We start from the raw sequence: 21,124 nt of genomic DNA, 5'->3' as shown, positions 1-21,124 counted from the left end.
ACTCAAGTATTTATTTATTTTCATGATAAACAAGTAATCAATTATTTGAATCAAATAAATTTTTTTTCAGTATAAATAGAGTAAAATAAAAAATAATGGTAAACAATAATGATATTACAAATATTAATAATAATAATAATAATAACAATACAAATAATAATAATATTAATAATAATAATAATAATAAATATAATAATTAATAGTAATAATAATAACAGTTGTTATAATAAACAAACAAACAAAAAAATATTTATAATAATAATAACATAATAGATTTCGAGCCCGCTGAGGGAGGGCAAAAAAGCTAGTAATAATAATAATAATAAAAAGAATAAATTGTTTCAGGAAAACAACCCTTTGAAAATACACAATATCGTATTAATGAAAAATGAATTTTAGAGTTTTTTTTCTTAATTCTAATTTTTGTCGATTCAATCGCTGGTGCCCGATGTGAGGACATCGGACTTTTGTAGGTCCGATGTGGGATTTTGAATTCTCTCGGGCACCAGCAGTAAACCTCACGTCCTCACGAATTTGTAAACGACACCAAACACAAGAACACTGACGAGCATTAATACTAATGCAGTGACCACTTTAGCAAATGCGTTCATTCCACTTTCAACGTGCTGCTGAGGTCTCCTGGATGGGACGCTCTGCTTCGAGGCTAGACCGCGAGCTAAAGCTGGGAACGCCAGACTCTGGGTGAAGGTCAACTTGTGCAAGGACTCGGACAAAGAATATGGTCCAACTGAACCACGCGCCGCTGCGCGTAATAGTGCGTATTCCAGGTCCAATGCATCGAACATACTGTACCTGAAATTTTAACGTTCATTTCATTTTTTTAAAAATTATTTTCCAATTTACTTTTTACTATTTTTTCAATTTAGGTTTTCATTTTTTTGAATATTTTTTTTTATTTTGTTTTACTTCATTATTTTGCATTTATTTTTTGTTAAATTGTTTATTAGACAAACATTGATTATTTTGTTAAAATAGTTCTCAATTATTCACTATATATTATACGCTTTTTTCTATAACAAATATTTCGTTTGACTAATCTAAAGTATTATGCAAATAATTTTCCTTTTTATTTATAAAAAATACTAGAAAATTGTTAATTGTTGAAAAATTTTTATTATGAAGTAGGAAATATACCCATTTTATGCACAATTTTTATTTCTCAATAACAATAATGTTTACAAACTAATTTTTTACTTTTGGGAAGAAAAACATTAGATATTCCCTTTTCTTAATATTTTTTAAGAAAATTCTCAATTTTCATAAGGAACTAATTTGCATCATTCTATTTAATTTTATTTAATACTATTTCTTAATTTTAATTTTTTTTAATAGAATTAAAAGTTTTTTAAAAATAAAGGAAAAAAATGTTTATACATTATATTTGTCCATTAGAAAATGTAATTGAAAATGAAACTGAAAGTTTTTGAATTTTTAGAAAATAAAGCAAAAAATTTTATTGAAAAAAATGTTCTGTTAAATTTATTTACGAATAACATTAATTGTAAAATTATTCTAAAAATTAAACTAAAATTCATTTTCAAATCAATTTTTATTAGAAAATTCTACGAGAATTCAATTTTATTCACCTACAAAAGTAAATTATTTATTGAATAATTGAATGTTTTTTGAAATTTAATTCTTATAAAGAATTTTATTACCAAATTTTTAAATAATTGAATTTTTTTGATGAATTTTAATAAAATTTTTTAGAATAGTTACATTTTTCAAGGAATTTGATTAAAATTTTATTAAAAATAATTGAGATTCTGCGATGAGTTTTATTATTTCTGAAAATAATTGAATTATTAAGAAGAAATATAAAAAATTTGTGAATATTTGAATTCCTGTGAAATTTTGATTATTTATGAAAATATTTAACAATTTAATTAAAATGAATTTTAAATAATTAAATTCTTTTGGGTAATTTTATTAAAATAGTAGATATTGAAAATCATTGAAAGAAGGAAAATTTTTGAAAAATGAAAATAATTGAAATTTTGACAAGAATTTGATTAAAATTTTTGAAAATATTTTAATTTAAATTCTAAAGTTTAACAGTTTAAAACTTTAAAGTACAAAAAGTTTTAAAAGTAAGAAGAGTAAAAATTTTCAGTAGTTAAAGTAAATTTCAGTAAGACAAATATTGTCAAAAGAATTCTAAATTTTTTTAAAAGTAAAAAGAGAAGAAATTTCAGTAGTAAATGTCCATTTTAGTCAGACAAATATTGTTAAAATAATTCTAAATTTTATAAAAGTAAAGAGAGTAAAAATTTCAGTAGTAAAAGTCTGAAAACTTTAGTAGTAAAAAACAATTTTAGTTGAATAATTATTGTGCGTATTTCATGTTCGTTGCATCGGACATACTGTATCTGAAATTTTAATGTTCATTCCATGTTTTTAATTATTTTCCCATTCATTTTTTATTTTGTTTTACTGTAGTATTTTGTATTTCTTTCATTTTATTATTTTAATTTTTTATTTCAATTTTTTTCCAATTTTTATATTTTTCATTTTTTATTACTGTTATTTTTAATTATTTTCGTTTGTAATTTTCAATTTTTATTTAATTTCAGCAGAATAAAGTAAATTTTACACATATTGTATTGTTATAAATTATAATTAACATTGATAGGTGACGTATTTTGCTTTTGATGAATTTATTATTACGTGAGAGTGAGGGAATTAAGGTGCGATTTAACATTGGCGATGAATTTTTTATCTCATCTCTTTTAGTACATCATCGATTTGTAATTTTTTTTTCTCTCGTTTTTTCAATTACTCAGTTCTTTTAGGAGGAGAGTAATTGAATTTTATGTTATTCTATTTTGCAAATTTCTTTTTTAATTGCTGGTAAAAAGTGTATAGGGAATTTAATGAAGTAATGAATTCAAAAAATTTATGTACTTAATAATTCGTATAAAAATAAATAAAATAAAATTCACTCATAAAAAGAATTATATTAATAATTATAACAGAAAATTTAAACATGCATAATTTTTATTGTTAGTGATTTTATTGGTTAATGGTAAGCAAAAGTAGTAAAGCAAAGTTTTAGTCAGACATAACGAGTTCTAAAAATTATTTTTTTTACCAGTAGAAAAAAAAACAATTTTAGTAAAGTACTAAAACAGTAGTGAAGTGAAATAATTGCAATCGCACATTTATTGTGAAAATAGTTTTTATAATTTTAATAGTGAAATGACTAAAAATTTTCAGTAGTAAAAAACAATTTTAGTCAGACAATTATTGTCAAAATATTTCTAAACTTTAACAGTTTAGAGCATAAAAAGTTCAGTAGTAAAATAGTATTTTAGTCAGACAATCATTGTCAAAATAGTTTTTCTCTTGTTAATAGTAAACCGACTAAAAACTTCAGTATTATAAACAATTTTAGTCAGACAATTATTGTCAAAAGAGTTCTAAATTTTTTTAAAGTAAAAAGAGTAAAAATTACAGTAGTAACAGTCAATGTTAGTCAGACAAATGTTGTCAAAATAATTCTTATCTTGATAATAGTAAATTGACTAAAAATTTCAGTAAAAAAAATAATTTTAGTCAGACACTTTTTGTTAAAATATTTCTCATCATTTTAATAGTAATATGACTGAAAACTTAAGTAGTAAAAAACAACTATAGTCAGACAATTATTGTCAAAATAGTTCCAACTTATAACAGTTTAGAGTATAAAAAGTTCAGTAGGAAAATACTATTTTAGTCAGGCAATTATTGTCAAAATATTTCTTATCTTGCCAATAGTAATGTGACTAAAAACTTAAGTAGTAAAGACAATTTCGGTCAGACAGCATTTTCAAAAAAATTCTGAATTCAATTATTTCTAAAAATTCACGCTACAATGCTTTTAATATTCAATTATACTTTATAATTTTTAATGAAATTAATTTTTAAATCACTTTTTATTAGAAAATTTTTCAAAAATTCAATTATTTAAATACAAAAATAAATAATTTATTAAATAATTAAATATTTCTTAATATTGAAATTTTGCCAAAAATTTCATCAAAATTTTTAAAAATAATTAAATTTTTTCGTCGAATTTTAAAAAAAATTTTAAGAATAAATGCAGTTTTCTATCACTTTATTTAAAATTGTATAAAAAATAATTGAAATTCTGCGATAAGGTATTGATATTTATGAAAATAATTGAAATCTGACGAAGAATTTTATTAAATTTTTTTAAAATAATTGAATTTCTCTAAAAATGTTTATTTTTGAAAAGAATGATGAATTCTTGGGAAGAATTTTATTTAAATTTTTTAAATAATTGAATTGTTTAGAAGAATTTTATTTTTTACGAAAATAATTGAATATTGTTTTGAAGATTTTTACAAACATTTTTGACAATAATTGTATTCTTAGGAAGAATGTTATATTTTACGTAAATAATTGTATTTAATGATCAGTTTTATTATAATTTTTTCAAATTTATAAAGCATTTTATCAAAATTTTTTTAAATAATTGATTCCTCGAGAAATATTTTATTATTTATGAAAATAATTGATTTCTTGAGAAGAATTTTATTCAAATTTTTTTGAATAATTGAATTCCCATAAAAAATGTATTATTTGAGAAAATAATTGATTTCTTAAGAAGAATTGTTTTATTTGAAATTTTGCGAAATAACTAAATTTGTAAAAACTATTTGTTTCAAATCTCTTAATATATTTGAATTCTTTTGAGAAACTTCTTTAAAAAAATTTCAAATAATTGAATTGGTACGAAGACATTTATAAAAAAATTGGTAAGTAATTGAATTCCTGTTAAATTTTTATTATAATTTTTAAATGAATTCTTTTGAAAAATTTAATAAAAATATTAGATAATAAAAATAATTGAAATGAGGAAATTTTTTAAAAATAATTGATTCGAAATTTTGACAAGAATTTTATTAAATTTTTTGAAAATAATTGAATTTCGGAGAAGAATTTTACTATTTATATAGATAATTGAAATTTTGACGAAATTTTTTTTAATTTCTGAACATAATTGAATTTATGCGACTTCCCTGACCTGTGGCAACCCTGTAAAAATTTCAGTAGTAAAAGTTAATATTAGTCAGACGATTATTGTCAAAATAGTTCTAAACTTGAACAGTTTAGAGTCTAAAAAGTCCAGTAGTAAAAACAATGCTAGTCAGTCAGTTATCTTTAAAATATTTATTATCCCTTTAACAACTAAAGAATATAAAATCTCAAGTAGTAAAAACCAGTACCAGTCAGACAAATTCGTCAACGGTAAAAATTCCCTTTTTTCCTTTCTTTCTTTTTTTCTTTTTTCTTTCTTTCCCGCTAATAAAGCATTTTTCTACAATTACATTCATCTATATAAATAAAAAAAAGGAAGAAAAACAGACCTACTGCTACGTCTCCTATCGGCAGAATGCATAGAAGCGGAGCACATTGCTGAACTTGGCATCGAGCGAAGACTACTTGTAGTTGAACTGGATGGACTTGGCGGCACTGGCTGTACGTCTTCATCGATGAAATGTCTATCGGGCGATGGCGAATTCTTCAATCCACTGTTATGATGATTGTGATGCGAATGATGCGAATGCAGTCGTGCATGATCCGGATGAAGGAGACTCGGTCTTCGTGATTGCTGCGGGGTGGTTGCTGGACTCACACACGTCACACCACACGGCGATGGCGAGGCCTATTTTTTTCCAAGCAAAACATTTTTTTTAATACGTATAAATGCAAAAAAAAAAAGTTTACAAAAAACAAAATTTTCCGACTTATCTCTGACCAAATTTTAATTTTCCTGTTTTTTCACAAATTTTCAAACTAATTGTTCTAACTTTTCTAAACTCTAAAATTGATTTAAAAAATAACACTTTTGATTTTCGAATTATTGTATTTTCAGGTCTATTTTTACATTTTCCCTGGAGATAAAAAACGAGTGCTTTTGAATGTTTAATATCTCTCTTTCTCTCTCTCAAAAAGAAGAATTCAAAGTCTCAAAAACGTGGACAAAGAGAATTGCACTTTTCTTCTTTAGATATTCTATTTAGGAAGTGAAAAGTGTTGAAAATTTTATTTTTCACGCAAACATTTTCTCAGTTGCCTTGAGTCTCATGTAAAAACTCTAGTTATTTTTTCGTGTATCAGAACTGCTGTTTTTTTTATAAAAATATATTAATTCCGTTGTTTAAAAAAATTAACATTAGTTAAATATAATTTACATATTTATTACCATCTCAACGCTGTAAAAAATAAATCTTACTTTCAGTTCACTTTTGACTAAAACCATTTACATAAGAAGATTAAAAAAAAAATTCTTAATTAATTAAAAATTAAAAAATTATTATTCTCCTTTTTATTTAAAGAAAAAATACTAGAAAATTGTTAATTGTTGAACAATTTTTATTAGGAAGTAGGAAATATACCCATTTTATGAATAATTTTCATTTCTCAATAACAATATTGTTTACAAACTCATTTTTTTCTTTTGGGAAGAAAAACATTAGATATTTCTGTTTCCTAATATTTTTTAAGAAAATTCTCAATTTTCAACAGGAAATAATTTTCATCAATTCTATTTCTTAATTTTAATTGTTTCAATAAAATTCAAAGTTTTTTAAAAATAAAGGAAATAATTGTTTATAAATTATATTTGTCAATTCGAAAATTTAATTAAAAATAAAACTAAAAATTCTTGAATTTTTAGAAAATAAAGGAAAAAATTTTATTGAAAACAATATTCTGTTAATTTTATTTACTAATATCTTTAATTGTAAAATTATTTGAAGACAATAATTTCTTTTTTAAGTATTTTTAATATTTAATTATTATTATTTTTCCACAGGAATTAGGATTTTCAAAAATTGCAAATTCAAATCTTTTTGAAATTAATCAACTTTAAAAATATCTTGTTATAAAACACAAAGATAACGATCACTCCGAGTCTTCGACTCGGAGCAATCATTATCTTTATGTTTTATAATAATTAAAGACGATCGAGTTCAAATTCTATTATTATCTAAAATTTAAACTAAACTTCATTTTCAAAACAATTGTTATCAGAAAATTCTACGAGAATTCAATTATCTAAATACAAAAGTAAATTATTTATTGAATAATTAAATGTAAATCTTTCTTAAAATTTAATTCTTATAAAGAATTTTATTAACAAATTTTTAAATAATTGAATTCTTTTGACTAATGTTAATAAAATTTTTTTAGAAATAGTTCAATTAAATTAAATTAAATTAATTAAATTTTTCAATTAATTTGTTTAAAATTGTATTAAGAATAATTAAAATTCTGCGATGAGTTATATTATTTCTGAAAATAATTGAATTCCTAAGAAGAATTTTTTTATTTTTTAACATAATTAATTTTTTAATTAATTATTATTAATTAATTATAAAATAATTAATTATTAAATAATTATAAATTAATTAATTGATAATTAATTTCTGCGAAGGATTTTATTGCTCTTGAAATAAAATTTTTAATAATAATTACATTTATGGAGAAATTCGATTAAAATTTTATTAAAATTGTTTTTAAATAATTAAATTTTTTTGGGCAATTTTATTAAAATAGTAGATATTAAAAATCGTTGAAATGAGGAAAATTTTTAAAAATAATTGAATTTTGAAGGAGAATTTTTTTATTTATAAAGATAATAATTGGAATTTTGTCGAGATTTTTTTTTAAATTTTGAACAAAATTGAATTTTGTGATAAAAAGTCTCGGAGTGATCGAGTTCATCATGTTTTATAATAATTAAAGAGGATCAAGTTTATATTTTATTATTATCTGAAATTTAAACTAAAATTCATTTTCAGATCACTTCTTATTAGAAAATTCTACGAAAATCCAATATTATTTAAATACAAAAGTATTTGTATTTTAATTGCATACAATTATGGAATAATTGAATGTTTCTTAAAAGTGACTTGTCATAAAGAATTTTATCGACAAATTTTTAAATAATTGAATTCTTTTGACGAATTTTAGTGAAAATTTTTAGAATTTTTTTGTGGAATTCCATTAAAATTGTATTAAAAATAATTGAAATTCTGCGATGAATTTTATTATTTCTGAAAATAATTAAATTCCTAAAAAGATTTTATTATTTAGAAAAATATTTAAATCCATGTTAAATATTTTATTATTTCTAAAAATAATGAAATGTTTGCGTACAATTTTATTAAAATTGTTTTAAAATAATTGAATTTTTTTGGGTAATTTTGTTAACATACTAAATAATGAAAATCATTGAATTGAGGAAAATTTATGAAAATAATTGAAATTTTGAAAAGAATTTTATTAAAATTTTTGAAAATAATTGAATTTTGAAAAGGAATTTTTTTTTATCTATAAAGATTATTATCTTTATAGATAAAAAAAATTATAAAAATAATTGGTATTTTGTCAAGATTTTTTTTTTGTAAATTTTGAACAGAAATGAACTTTGTGATAAGAATTTTATTACTTTTGAAAATAATTGAATTTCTGCAATCATTTGTAACTTCTTCAAAATTCAATTTTTTTAGTGATTTTAACTAAAATTCTTTTATAAATCCATTATTTTTAATAATTAATTAAATTTATATTGCCAAATTTAACTAATATTAGAAGATTTTGAAAATTTCGATTTTATAGCGTAAAAAATAAAAAACTGTCATTATCTTCCCACTCAACTTAAATTTCTATTGTCCAGCCAATTTTGAATGAAAAAATTAATAGAATTGAAAGTAGATTTGGATTTTCCAGTACCTGAATGGATTCGATGCCACTGTCGTTGACATTTTCCTGAACATCTGGAAATATGAAAGCCTGAGATTGACCATCTCCTTCTCCTCTTGGCGAGTCGCTTGGCCATACTTGAAGAAGAGGTAAGCCAACACGCGTCTCAGTGCAAACGCTGGTTGTTACCACGTTATTTTGACTATTGTTCGCACCAAGGCAGAGTCGACTCAACTCTTTCAATGGTTTCTGTAATGAAAAATCACCACTTTCCTCCACAAATTGCTGGAAATTTATTTTTTATTAAAAAAATTTTATTTTAAAATTGCTACAATAAATTGACGAGCCGTTTATCCAATTCTTCATGCAGAAAAGCTTTTTTTTTCTATTAAGTGAAAAAGGCCATTTTCAGTCAGACTGAAATAGTTTGAAATCCAGTGAGTGTATAGAAAACAAATAAAAATAAAATTTAACTGTAATAAAAAATTAATTAACACTTTCTTTTTCACTAAGTGGAAAAAGATGTTTTTAGTCAGACACACGTCATTACGTGCGAGACAAAACCCTTTATTGAGTATGGAGTCATATTATCATGTTACCCTAAAAAACTATTATCTATAAATTATTGTAAAACTTTTACTAATTAAATAATTATTCTTACATTATTATTATTATTATTATTGATTTTATTGTTATTATCATTATTAATATTATCATTATTATTGTTATTATTATTAATAACTGGAATATTTTAACTGTAATCGTAATATTTTTAACTTGCCTAATTCCTAATATTATTTATAATTAGAGTAATAATCAAATTATCGTATGTGTAAATTTTGAATTTCATGTTTTCTAAAATTAACCGCAATTGTAAAAATAGAGTGGGAAAATAAACGTGGTTGGTTGTTATGGCTATATATATATGCATTTATGTTTGACCAACGATGCAAAATAGTCACCCTCATAAACGACAGTTTTACGTACACACACACCAGCCATATTTAAAGTGCTCATATCAAAAGCACATGTTCACAAAATATAATAAAATCTTTGAAATCTCTCAACATTAAATGTATACCCTGTAGGCGTTGAGGTCATATTTATTTTTAAAAGGCTGCTTTTCAAACATGTAAAATCGACACTCTTTTAATACCTTTTTTACATGAGGAACATATTTGCATTCATGTACTTATAATCTTAATTTATCAGTTTTTGTTTATAATCATAATTAATCATTTAGTATTTATTTATGTTGATAACAAAATTTTTTATATCAGAGCAAGTAATTTTTAGAATTAGTAAATTTCTCAAATAATTTTTAATACAGAAAAGATTACGTATAATTATAAATTCAGTAGCAAAACACAATTGTAGTCAGACATTTAATTTCAAAATAGTTCGTATCTTTTTAATAGTAAAGAGACTAAGAATAGAAAACGGCAATTTTAATCAGGTAATTATTGGTAAATTAATTCTTAACTACTTTAACGTAAAAAGACAAAAGAGTAAAATTTAAGTAGTAAAGGTCAATTTGAGTCTGGATAAATTGTTTTTTACTTTTTAGTAGTAAAGTGACTAAAAACTTCAGTAGTAAGAGACAATTATTCACCAGCCAATTATTGTCAAAATAATTCTAAACATTTTAAAAGTAAAAAAAAATAAAAGTTTTAGTAGTACAAGAAAATTTTAGTCAGACAATTATTAGGAATATGAACATAAACTTTTTAAAAGTGAAGAGAGTACAAATTTCAGTAGTAAAAGTCAATTTTAGTCAGACAATTATTGTCAAAATATTTTTATACTTTTTGAAAGTAAAGAAAGTAAAAATTTCAGTATAAAAAGTAAATTTTAGTCAGACAATTATTGTCAAAATAATTCTATACTTTTTAAAAGTAAAGAATGTAGAAAGTTAAGTAGAGAAAGTCAATTTTAGTCAGGCAATATTATTATCAAAATAATTTTAAACTTTTGAATAGAAAAATGACTAAAAACTAAGGAAATGACTAAAACTTTAGTAGTAAAAGACAATTTTAGGCAGACAATTATTGTCAAAATAATTGTAAACATTTAAAAAGTTCAAAAAATAAAAATTTCAGTAGTAAAAGTCAGTTTTAGTCAGACAATCATTAAGAAGATAAATATAAACTTTTTAAAAGTAAAAAGAGAAAAAATTTCAGTAAAAAAAGTAAATTTTAGTCAGACAATTATTGTCAAAATATTTATAGACTTTTTAAAAGTAAAAAAAGTAAAAAGTTAAGTAGAAAAAGTCAATTGTAGTCAGATAATTATTTTTAAAATAATTTTTAACTTTTCAATAGGAAAATGACTTAAAACCAAGAAAATGACAAAAACTTTAGTAGTAAAAGACAATTTTAGTCAGACAATTATTGTCCAAATTATTCTAAACTTTTTAAAAGTAAAAAGAGTAAAAATTTCAGTAGTAAAAGCCAATTGTTAGTCAGACTTTTATTAAAAAATAGTTCTTAGCTTTCTAATAATAAAATCACTCAAAAATTCAGTAGTAAAAGACAATTTTAGACAGACAATTTTTGGCAAAATTATTCCAAACTCTTTAAAAGTAAAGGGAGTCAAAATTTCAGTAGTAAAAGTCACTTTTAGTCGGATAATCATTGTCAAAATAGTTTCAGTAGTACAAGAAAATTTTAGTCAGACAATTATTGGGAAAATAATTATAAACTTTTTAAAAGTAAAGAGAGTAAAAATTTTAGTAGTAAAAGTCAATTTTAGTCAGGCAATTATTATCAAAATAATTATTAACTTTTTAATAGGAAAATAACTAAAACTTTAGTAGTAAAAGACAATTTTAGTCAGCCAATTAGTGTCAAAATTATTCTAAACTTTTTAATAGTAAAGAGAGTAAAAATTTCAGTAGGATTAGTCCATTTTAGTCTGATAATCATTTTTAAAATAGTTTTCATCTTGATAACTGTAGTAAGACTATAATTTCAGTAGTAACAGACAATTTTAGTAAGACAATTATTATCAAAATAATTCATAACTTTTTAATAGGAAAGTGACTAAAACTTAAGTAGTAAAAGACCAATTTAGTCAGACATATGTTCTTAAAATATCTTTTAGCTTTTTAATAGTAATAAGTGTAAAAATTTCAGTAGTAAAAAAGAATTTTAGTCAGACAAATATTGTAAAAATGGAAAACTTTCTTTCTTTCAATTTTCTACACGCCAATAAGGCATGTTTTGCTGAATTATAGATTATAGAGTATAGAATATAAATTCTACATCAAATCAAAGTTGCTCTTTATATAATAATTAAATGTAATTACTGAAAATGAATCCAGTTTCGTGTAACAGTATGAGGCTCATGTTTCTTATTATGGTTATTTGATATTGGAAATTTTTCCGTGAATTGTATCTATATATATCTGTATATTGTATATTGTTCTAGGCACCTCATTAAAGTTCTTGAACTTGGCTGTCCGCCAACTTGTGCATGCAGATTTTGCGATATGCAAACTTCCGGTATTTTTCAGTATTGGGTTTTGTTGTTAGTGTTGCGATATTTTTTCTCTCTCTTTCTCTCTCTCTCTTTTGCTTTTTTTAAAATACAGCTTCTTAAACGACTATTTTAATATTATTGTTACAAGGTCTTGGCTACGAAATACAACAATGGAATATATTTTAAACAAGACACAGTAAGTATTATGCAGTAAAAAAAGAAAAATAATTCATTTGAAAAAAATATATACACAGCAAATGTGTGTAGTATATAATTTCAGTCTATTAGTGATAATTTGTCGTCAATTTAAAAAAAATTTTAAATTTTAAATCAAAGTAATTATTGATTTCTGTACTTTTTAAATTTGAGAAAATTAATTTTTTTCTTACATTAGGTTTCAGTTTTTTATAATTAGAATTTATATAACTTATTACGAATTAGAATAATTGTAGTAATTTTGTATTTGAAAATTGGTAACCAAACTGATGCATTACTCAGAAATATTTTTTCTTCCTTCTTGGATTTTTAATTTATTTCTCGAAAATATTACTATTATTTTTTTTATTTCACGAATATTTTATTTTTATTTATCTCTCGTGTATTTTATTATTAGTCATATTTATTTCTCGAATATTTTATTATTATTATTCTGTATTTATTTCTCGAAAACTTTATTACTATTTTTATAGCTTCAGTAGTAAAGGAAAATTTTAGTCAGACAAATATTGCAATAGTAGTTAAAATCTTGTTAATAGTAAACAGATTGAAAAGTTTAGTAGTATACTATAAGTTTTGTTGTAAAAATAATTGTAATCTTTTTACAGAAAAAAAGATTTTTTTTTTTTTTTTTTTTATCTTTTTTTTATCTTTTCTTAGTAAGGAAAATAAGAAACTCATTAGTAAAATTGAATTTTAGGCAGACGAAGATTGAGAAATAGTCCTTAACTTATTAACAAACGTAAAAAATATAAAACCTAAGTAGTAATAATAATTCTAGTCAGGCAGGTATTTTTGAAAAAAAAAATTTTTACCTGAATTATTTTTTTCTACCGAAGAAAATATTTTTTGGTTAAGTTAAGTTTATGTTTAAAAAGAAAATAAAGAATTTAAGTAGTGAAAAAAATTGTAGTCAGACATTTATTGACAAAATAGTTTTTATTTTGTTACTAGTAAAATAATTGAAAAATTCACTAGTAAAAGACAATTTTAGTCAGACATTTATTGAAAAAATAGTTCTTATCTTGTTAACACTAAAATTACTAAAAGCTTTAATAGTAAGAGACAATTTTAGTCAGACTATTATTGTCAAAAGAATTCTAAATTTTTTAAAAGTAAAGAGAGTAAAAATTTCAATAGTAAAATTGAGGCAGGCAATTATTGAAATTAAATTAAGGCAGACAATTATTATGAAATAGTCTTTATTTTCTTAATCGTAAAAAAACATAAACTTCAAAGAAAGGAATAAAATAGTAAAAAAAATAATTTTAGTCAGACAGTTATTTTTGAGAAAAAATTATCTTTTTCACTGAAAAAAAAATAATTTCAGTAGTAAATGAAAATTTTAGTCAGACATTTATTGGAAAATATTTATCTTGTTAACCGTAAAATAACTAAAAGTTTCAGTAGTAAGAGACAATTTTAGTCAGACATTTATTGTAAAAGATGTTTAAATCTCGTTAATAGTAAATTTTTCGAATATTTAGAAGAAGAAAAATTTCTTTTATCCGAATATTCAAAATTTTAACGAAATTTTTTTTTTTTATTTTTTTAGTTTTATTTATTTTTATTGCTTTTATAACAAATTTTTTATTTTCTCATTTTTTATTTTAACCCTTCTTGATAATTGTTCTTTTTTATTTTTTTATCGATTTTTGTTACTATTTACAATTTTTCTGTTTCCATAAATATTCTTTTTTACCATTCCTCACAAAGTTCCCAACATAAATATTTAATCTGTCAAGAAAAAATTTGTCCTTCCGCTACAAGAAGCAAAAAATTCTCTAAATTGCGTATCGAATATTATAAAAAGAAAATAAAAAAAATACATCTATAAAAAAAATTTAAAATCGTTTAATATTTTCTACAAGTACAAATATATATTTATATACACATCATTATACCACCGAATACCTTGAGGGTAAAGAGATATGCATCAAATGCGCTATAAAAACATGGCATTGATAAAATATTGATGCAGGGTTTTGCTTTTCAATTTCTACAATTTTCCATGATGCTCAGTGATTCGTTTTAAAGGTAAATAAATCCCCATATCCTGAGGGTGGAAGGAGGCGATGGTGAAGGGAGAGGAGTGAATAGGAGAAGATGTATTATCGAAAATTACGAAAACTTCTCATCAATAAATAATAAGTAATTTTTATTTTTTTTTTTATGATTAAGGTAAAATATATTCCACGTGGTCTGTTTGTGTGTGTGTGTGTGTGTGTGTACGCGAGCGATGAATTTACTTTTAAAACTCAAAATCGTGCTTGTCCTCGTGTCTTGAATCGATGAAAACTATAAAGAGCTCGTGGGTTGTCACGCGATTTCATCCGGTCACGAATTCTTTTTACAGATCTTTACCAATTTTTCTCGTTTTTTTTTCGTTTTTAGAAAAAGGTAAATATAAAAATTCCAATATATAATTTTTTTCTTTTTTTCTCTTTAAGTTGCAAATTGGAAAATTTTTTTTCATATTTGAAAACAAGTTACTCTTTCCATTTCAGGTGAAAATATTTTTGCATCAAACGCAGTTGCGGGAAAAATGTGTAAATTGGAACAATTTTTAAATAATGAAAATTATTTTCTTCTCCTATAAATTTATTTAAAATAAAATTTTATTTTAAGTGTAAAATGAAATTTATCTCGGTTAACTTTTGTCGATAATTGTTATTTTTACACTATAATGATAAACATCAAATTTTTATTATCAATCATGTGAATTTTTATTTTTTTTTACTCATTAATATTATTTTTATTTATTGGCAAATTATTATTATTATTTTTATTTTTATTACTATTATTTATTTATTTATTTAATTTGTTATTATTCATCTTTAAGACACCGACTTTGATTGGTTTATTAATTACAGTTTTCGACTATAAATTCTCAACTATTTTCGAATAATGAAAAAAAAAATAATTGAAAGTGAAATTAAACATTTTCTATTCCATTTTTTCACATAAAATATTTTTTTAAAGTATTTTATACAAAATTCGCATAAAGTTTCGTCGACATAAACCAATATATATTGTGTTACACTTGTTTGCCGTGTCTCTTCTTTGTTGATCGTATTTTACTCAAGTCTGATTTATCGTCCAATGAAAAATAGAATGAAAAAAATGATATAAACGTGCAAATTGTACAAGACGAGATTTTTCTATAATAAAAACCGTAAATGAATAAATTTTTAAAAAATATACACTCTAAATAATATATAAATTATGCAAAAATATTATAACCGTACTGAATATAAATTTACAAACATAATGAAATATTCTAGGCAAAGAATTAACTACATGAAAGCAAATAAAAAAAAATTCATGCGTAATTTTTCAAACTATTTATAAACTATTTTAAATTCTAAAATCTATATTCTATTATTTTTCTTTTTTATTTCTAAAATATTTTTCTGTCTCTATAAAGAAGTAAGAAAGAAAATTTAAAATAGTTGCAATTTTCAAAAATATACTCAAATATACTCTAATATTTTCAAACATTCTCAAATATCCTCAAATATTCTCAAATATCCTCAAATATACTCAAACATACTCAAAAATACCCAAATTTACTCAAATATACTTAAATATTCTCAAAAATACGATAAAGTATTTAAAAAAAATTTAAAGAATAAGAGAAAATTGTTAATTTTTCTTGCAAAAATAATTTACATTTTAAAAATAAGAGATACTACTCTTGGTGAATATTGGAGAAAATACTGATTGATGTTGACTGCGACTAATTTTAATAATCTCAAATTTATTTTCAAAATCAAGGTTAATTACTCTACATTCCAGAATAAATTTACGTTCAAATTAATAGCCTGTGAAATTGATTATGAACAGCAAACTACGCGCTTATGACCAAATTTAGTGTATACGAAAATTATAATTGCGACTAATTATTTCTCGTCAATCAACGCAATATTAGACAATGAATTTTCCATCGAGATAAAATTGTTTTACGTCCAGTTAAATTTTTTTATTATCAATAAATCCAATTTAATAGTTATTCAATGTTTTTGCATTAAAAAAATTTTTTTATTCATTTTAGAAATTTTCTTGCAAAAAGAAATTAAAAATTTTTTAATGCATTTGCGAATTTTTTTGCATTAAAAATTTTATCTGCATTAAAAACTACTGTATATACTTTTTGTAATTTTTATATTTTTAAATTTTGTTTCAGTAATAATTTAATAATTATGTTATTATAATTATTTATTATTGCAATTCTATTATTTTAATAGATTTACTTATTAAAGTAGCTAATAACTATTATATAAAAGTGAAAATATTTCTCGTCTTCTAAATTAGAAAAAAATTCCGATTAACGTTTCACTGCGACTACAATCCTAAAACGTTGTTAGCCACTAAATTGGAATAATTGGAATTTTTTTCACTTATCATTGAAAATTTTAAATCTAATTAAAAATAATTAGTGAATTTGTCACGAATTTTTATTGAAAGAAATTTAATTTTAAATTTGTATTTGAATTCTCCATTTCAATTAAAACAATGAAAATTTTTAATTTTTATTCGGTTCAAAGTTTTTCTAAGAGTATCAAATTGAGACAAAAAAAAAATGTTGAATCGCAACAATTTTTAAACGTTTTTTTGTCTCAATTTTGAATTCTTAGAAAAACTGTGAATTACTAAAAAATTCTTCTAGTTTGGATTGCAAAAAATTCCTAATGCTTCATAAACAATTGAGATTGCGGAATAATTTTCTCGTGTACCTATATTTTAATTAATTGTTGAATTCCACGTTTTATTAATTTAACGAGCGTGTGATAAAAACATTGTTTATATTTTAATTAAAATTCCGTATAAAAAGATATAATTAAAAAACATGCCAGATGAATAATAAGAATAAAAATAATTCATTTCAATAATTAGCAGTAACAAAATATTAAAAATAACTATTAATAATAATATTAATACTAATAGTAATTAGTGTCAATCATACTAATAATTAGTAATAGTAATATAAATATACTACTAATAATAATTAGAAATAGTAATAGTAATAATAAAATTAAATAAAAAAAACTACCAATAAAATAAAGAAGAGTATAGCATTCACTTTTCTATAAAATGTCAATAAAAATTGAAAAAATAACTATTAAAAAAAAAATTTAAGAGTAACATTTTTGCATAAAATTGAAATAGTAAACTGAAAGCCCCAAAAGTCCTAAACTCACTGTCTCAGTAAATTCTTCCTCAAGCATCACACGTATTTTCGAGGAATCATATTATATTCCTTTTTATTGTTCTTTTCTTAATCATCTTTGACGCTAAATCAGTTCACATCGATTCCGTTTTATTCACTGATCCAAACTTGAAAAGTCTGATCAATAAAAAGTTGTATACAACTTTTACACAAAGTTTTTCCTTTTATTATTTTCTTACGCTCCTTTTCAATGAAACTTGAGTTCCTTTCCCTCAATATAAAACCTTCCTTCAATAAAACATCAATTTCCTTCCGTCAATAAAACATCAATTTTTTCCTTCAATAAAACATAATTTTTTTTTATAAAACATAATTTTCTTTATAAAACATAAATTTTTTTTTATAAAACATAAATTTCTTTTCTTTTAATATAACATCAATTTATTATTTTCCCAATAAAAATTTTTGTTTTCAAAAATTAGTTTCTTATTTTTTTGTGATAAAAAATCAAAAACACATATAAAGATTAATTAATTACACTGTAAAAAATAGGAGTTAAATTTTAACTCCCCAGGGGATTCTATAAAAGTCGCACCCATTGGGGAGTTAATGCCAGGGGAGTTAAATAAAGAGAGTTAAAACTTTACACCCAAATGCCAACACCTCAAGGAAAAAATAACTCGCGCGGGTGTTGATGAAGGGAGTTAGTAGGAGTTAGTAAATTAACTCTCTTTTGGAGTTGATTTTTAACTCGAAAAATTTCACTCCCAATTCCCGAGTCCGTTAACTCCCTAAATTTTTTACAGTGTAATTGAATAAAAAACTGTTCGTTGATAAATGAAAACCCACCTGCATGCTTCTGATGTCAGACGCATGGCAGATTTTTTTTGGCACGTTCTTGATTATTATTTTTTTTCCCTGAAAAATTGAGTCTACAATACTATATCTTGGGGGATCCCGGCACTCTTTGGAACGACCCGCGATGAACTGCGGCTGGATCGCCGTTGCGCTCGGCAGGCATGCGAGAGGAGAGAGAGAGAGAGGGTGAGGATAGAAGGGTGGGTATATCGTCGGGGTGTTTTGAGCGCGATTCGAGCGAAAGTTGAGAGAGAGAAGGGGTCGTCGGGAGAAAGCGACAAACTATCAAGAGTGAGGGATGAAAAGCAATAAAACTTAAATGAAATTCGTCAAAATAAGAATGAGAAAAAGAGAGAGAGAGAGAGAGATTATAAATATTAAGCAAAATGAGGGAGAGAGAGAGAGATTATAAATTGTAAGCAAAATTATAGAAAGAGAGCGAGAGATTATAAATTTTAAGCGAAATGAGAGAAAGAGAGAAAAATTATAAATGTTGAGTAAAATAGAAAAAATTAAATGAAGATTAAATGAAGAGATTTAAAAAGTTTTAGGGAATGAGAAAGGAAAATAAAAGAAGGAGATATAATTGAAGGAAAAAAGGGGATTTCGAGCAAAAGTTGTATAGGTAAGTTTTATCTGATTGAGAACTAGAAAAGAGATAGAGAATGTTGAAAAGTGTAAGAGAGGAACAGAGAGAGAAAAAAGAAAGAGGGATTTTAAGGGTCGAAGACCTGTACACTCAGGGGACCTTTTCTTTGTAAATACTTATCTTTTGATTTTTCGATAATAAATAATTAATTATTTTAGGCATTATCTTGTTATCGTGAATGAAAAATATATTCCAATTTATTTCTCTATTATTTTTTTTATACTGTTAAAACATTAATTGAGTTTTTATTTATTTCTTTAAATAAATTTTATTAAATATAATAAATAAATCACAAATCTGCATAGTTCAAGAAAATTATTAAAAAATAATAGAATAAAATAATTATTTTTTATATATTATATACAATGAAAATAATTATAAGGATAATAAAAATAATTATAATAATAATTCAGTTTTTCCAAGAATATCAATTGAGACAAAAACAAATCAAAAGTGTTGCGAAGCAACATTTTGTCGCAATTTTGTTTCAATTTGATAATTTTAGAAAAACTGTGAAGAAAAAAAACGATGAAACTAATAACAATCAAAATAAGGAAAATAATACAAAAATAATAACGGTAATAATGAATAGAATAGGTAACAAAAAAATATAATAGATAGTGATGATGATAATAATTTTAAATTAATAACAAAAATTAATATGTTCCAAAAAAAATAATAAAAAGAAAGAAAAAATTAATGTTTAATTAACTAACTTGAAACAAAATGTTAAAGGAAAAATAGTAATACGAAAAATTACCAGTAAAAATTAAGAAATAAAGAATAAACACAGATAAATAAAGGATAAATAGAGAAAACTATGAAAAAATGGTCAAGAAAACTAAAATATAAAAAAAGAAAATAAAAATAATTCAAAAAAAAGTAATAGCACATAGAAAAAATTAATTGGTAAAAAAAATGTATTCATAAATTTTATTGCATTCGACAGGAATGCTAAATAAATTATATTTATCCATACTAAAATAGAAAATGGCGAAGTATTACAGGCAAAGAGGAAAAAAGAATGGATCAAAAATTAGAGAGAAATAAAAACGATAAATTGGGAAATACAATGAAGATGATAAATTACTGCAGTCAAGGGAGTAATAAAGAAAATAAAAGTAATTTTTCATGACAGATGAAGAAAAAATAAAATAATAAATCGGGGAAGAGAAGAAAAAACAAAAGGAGAAAGGAAGAAAATAGATATAGAATTCAAGAGACAGATGGCGAAGAAGAAGGAAAAAAGAGAAGAAAATTAATTGAAGAAAGAGGTATAAAAGAAGAATAATTGTGAACAAAAAAGAAATGAGTAAAAAATGAAAAGAGAAGAAAAAAGATAAAAATACAAATAGGAATAGAGAACAAAAAAGAATAAAAAAAAATAAAAGAGAATAAAAATAGGAGAAAAGGGAAAAAAAGAGAATAAAAAGAGCAAAATGGAAGAAAAAGAAAGAAACGAAGAAAAGAAAAAAAAAAATAGAAGAGAAGAAGAAAACATAATAAAAGAGATGAAAAAACGACAGAAATGGAAAGAGAAAAAAAAACAGAAGAGAAAAAAGAATAGAAATGAAAAAAAGAAAATTGAAAAGAAAAAGAAGGAAAAGAGAAAGAAAACGAAAGGGCAAAGAAGAAAAAGAACAGAAGAAAAGCAAAAATAGTAAAAGAGAATTAGAGAAGAGAGAATTAAAAGAAACTCAGAGAAAATAAAAAATAAGAGAAGAAAATATTCTCTCTAATAAAATGTTCTACAAAAAACGAAGAAAAAGCGGAAGAAAACAAGAGAAAGAGAAGAAAATATTCTCTAAAATATTCTAAAATAAACGAATGTAGAACAAAAAAGAATAAAGAAAAAAAGAAGCAAAGAATAAAAAAAAGAAAAAGAAGAAACAAAAAACAAGAAAAACAAACTTTAAAAGACAAAAATTTAGAATAATAAATAACAAACAGAGAAAAAATTAAAAAGAAGAAAAAAAAGGAGAAAAAAAATACTAAATATATAGAAGAAAAGTAAA

At 22.8% G+C, this 21,124-nt stretch overlaps 1 protein-coding gene across 3 annotated transcripts; it reads right to left on the bottom strand.

The window, feature by feature from the left end:
• Nucleotides 1-247: 247 nt before the first annotated feature.
• On the bottom strand, nucleotides 248-18,584 carry LOC122501080. 3 transcript variants are annotated; one of them, XM_043610341.1, is made up of 5 exons: nucleotides 18,452-18,584; nucleotides 17,634-17,939; nucleotides 8,767-8,985; nucleotides 5,394-5,692; nucleotides 248-813 (listed from the first exon to the last, which is right to left on the bottom strand). In XM_043610341.1, exons 2-5 carry the CDS (start codon nucleotides 17,658-17,660, stop codon nucleotides 519-521), a joined length of 840 nt encoding a protein of 279 aa, XP_043466276.1. In that variant the 5' UTR covers nucleotides 17,661-17,939; nucleotides 18,452-18,584; the 3' UTR covers nucleotides 248-518. The 3 variants fall into 3 exon arrangements, with proteins under 3 accessions (XP_043466276.1, XP_043466277.1, XP_043466278.1); XM_043610342.1 differs by having other exon boundaries at nucleotides 17,634-17,890; nucleotides 18,452-18,571; XM_043610343.1 differs by lacking the exon at nucleotides 17,634-17,939 and having other exon boundaries at nucleotides 249-813; nucleotides 18,452-18,579.
• Between the last annotated feature and the right edge of the window lie 2,540 nt (nucleotides 18,585-21,124).

The sequence above is a fragment of the Leptopilina heterotoma genome, unplaced genomic scaffold, assembly GCF_015476425.1.
Source record: "Leptopilina heterotoma isolate Lh14 unplaced genomic scaffold, ASM1547642v1 Lhet_199, whole genome shotgun sequence".
Classification (NCBI taxonomy): Eukaryota; Metazoa; Arthropoda; class Insecta; order Hymenoptera; family Figitidae; genus Leptopilina; species Leptopilina heterotoma.
The sequence above is the reverse complement of the archived record's forward strand: the minus strand, read 5'-3'. Positions and strand labels throughout refer to the sequence as shown.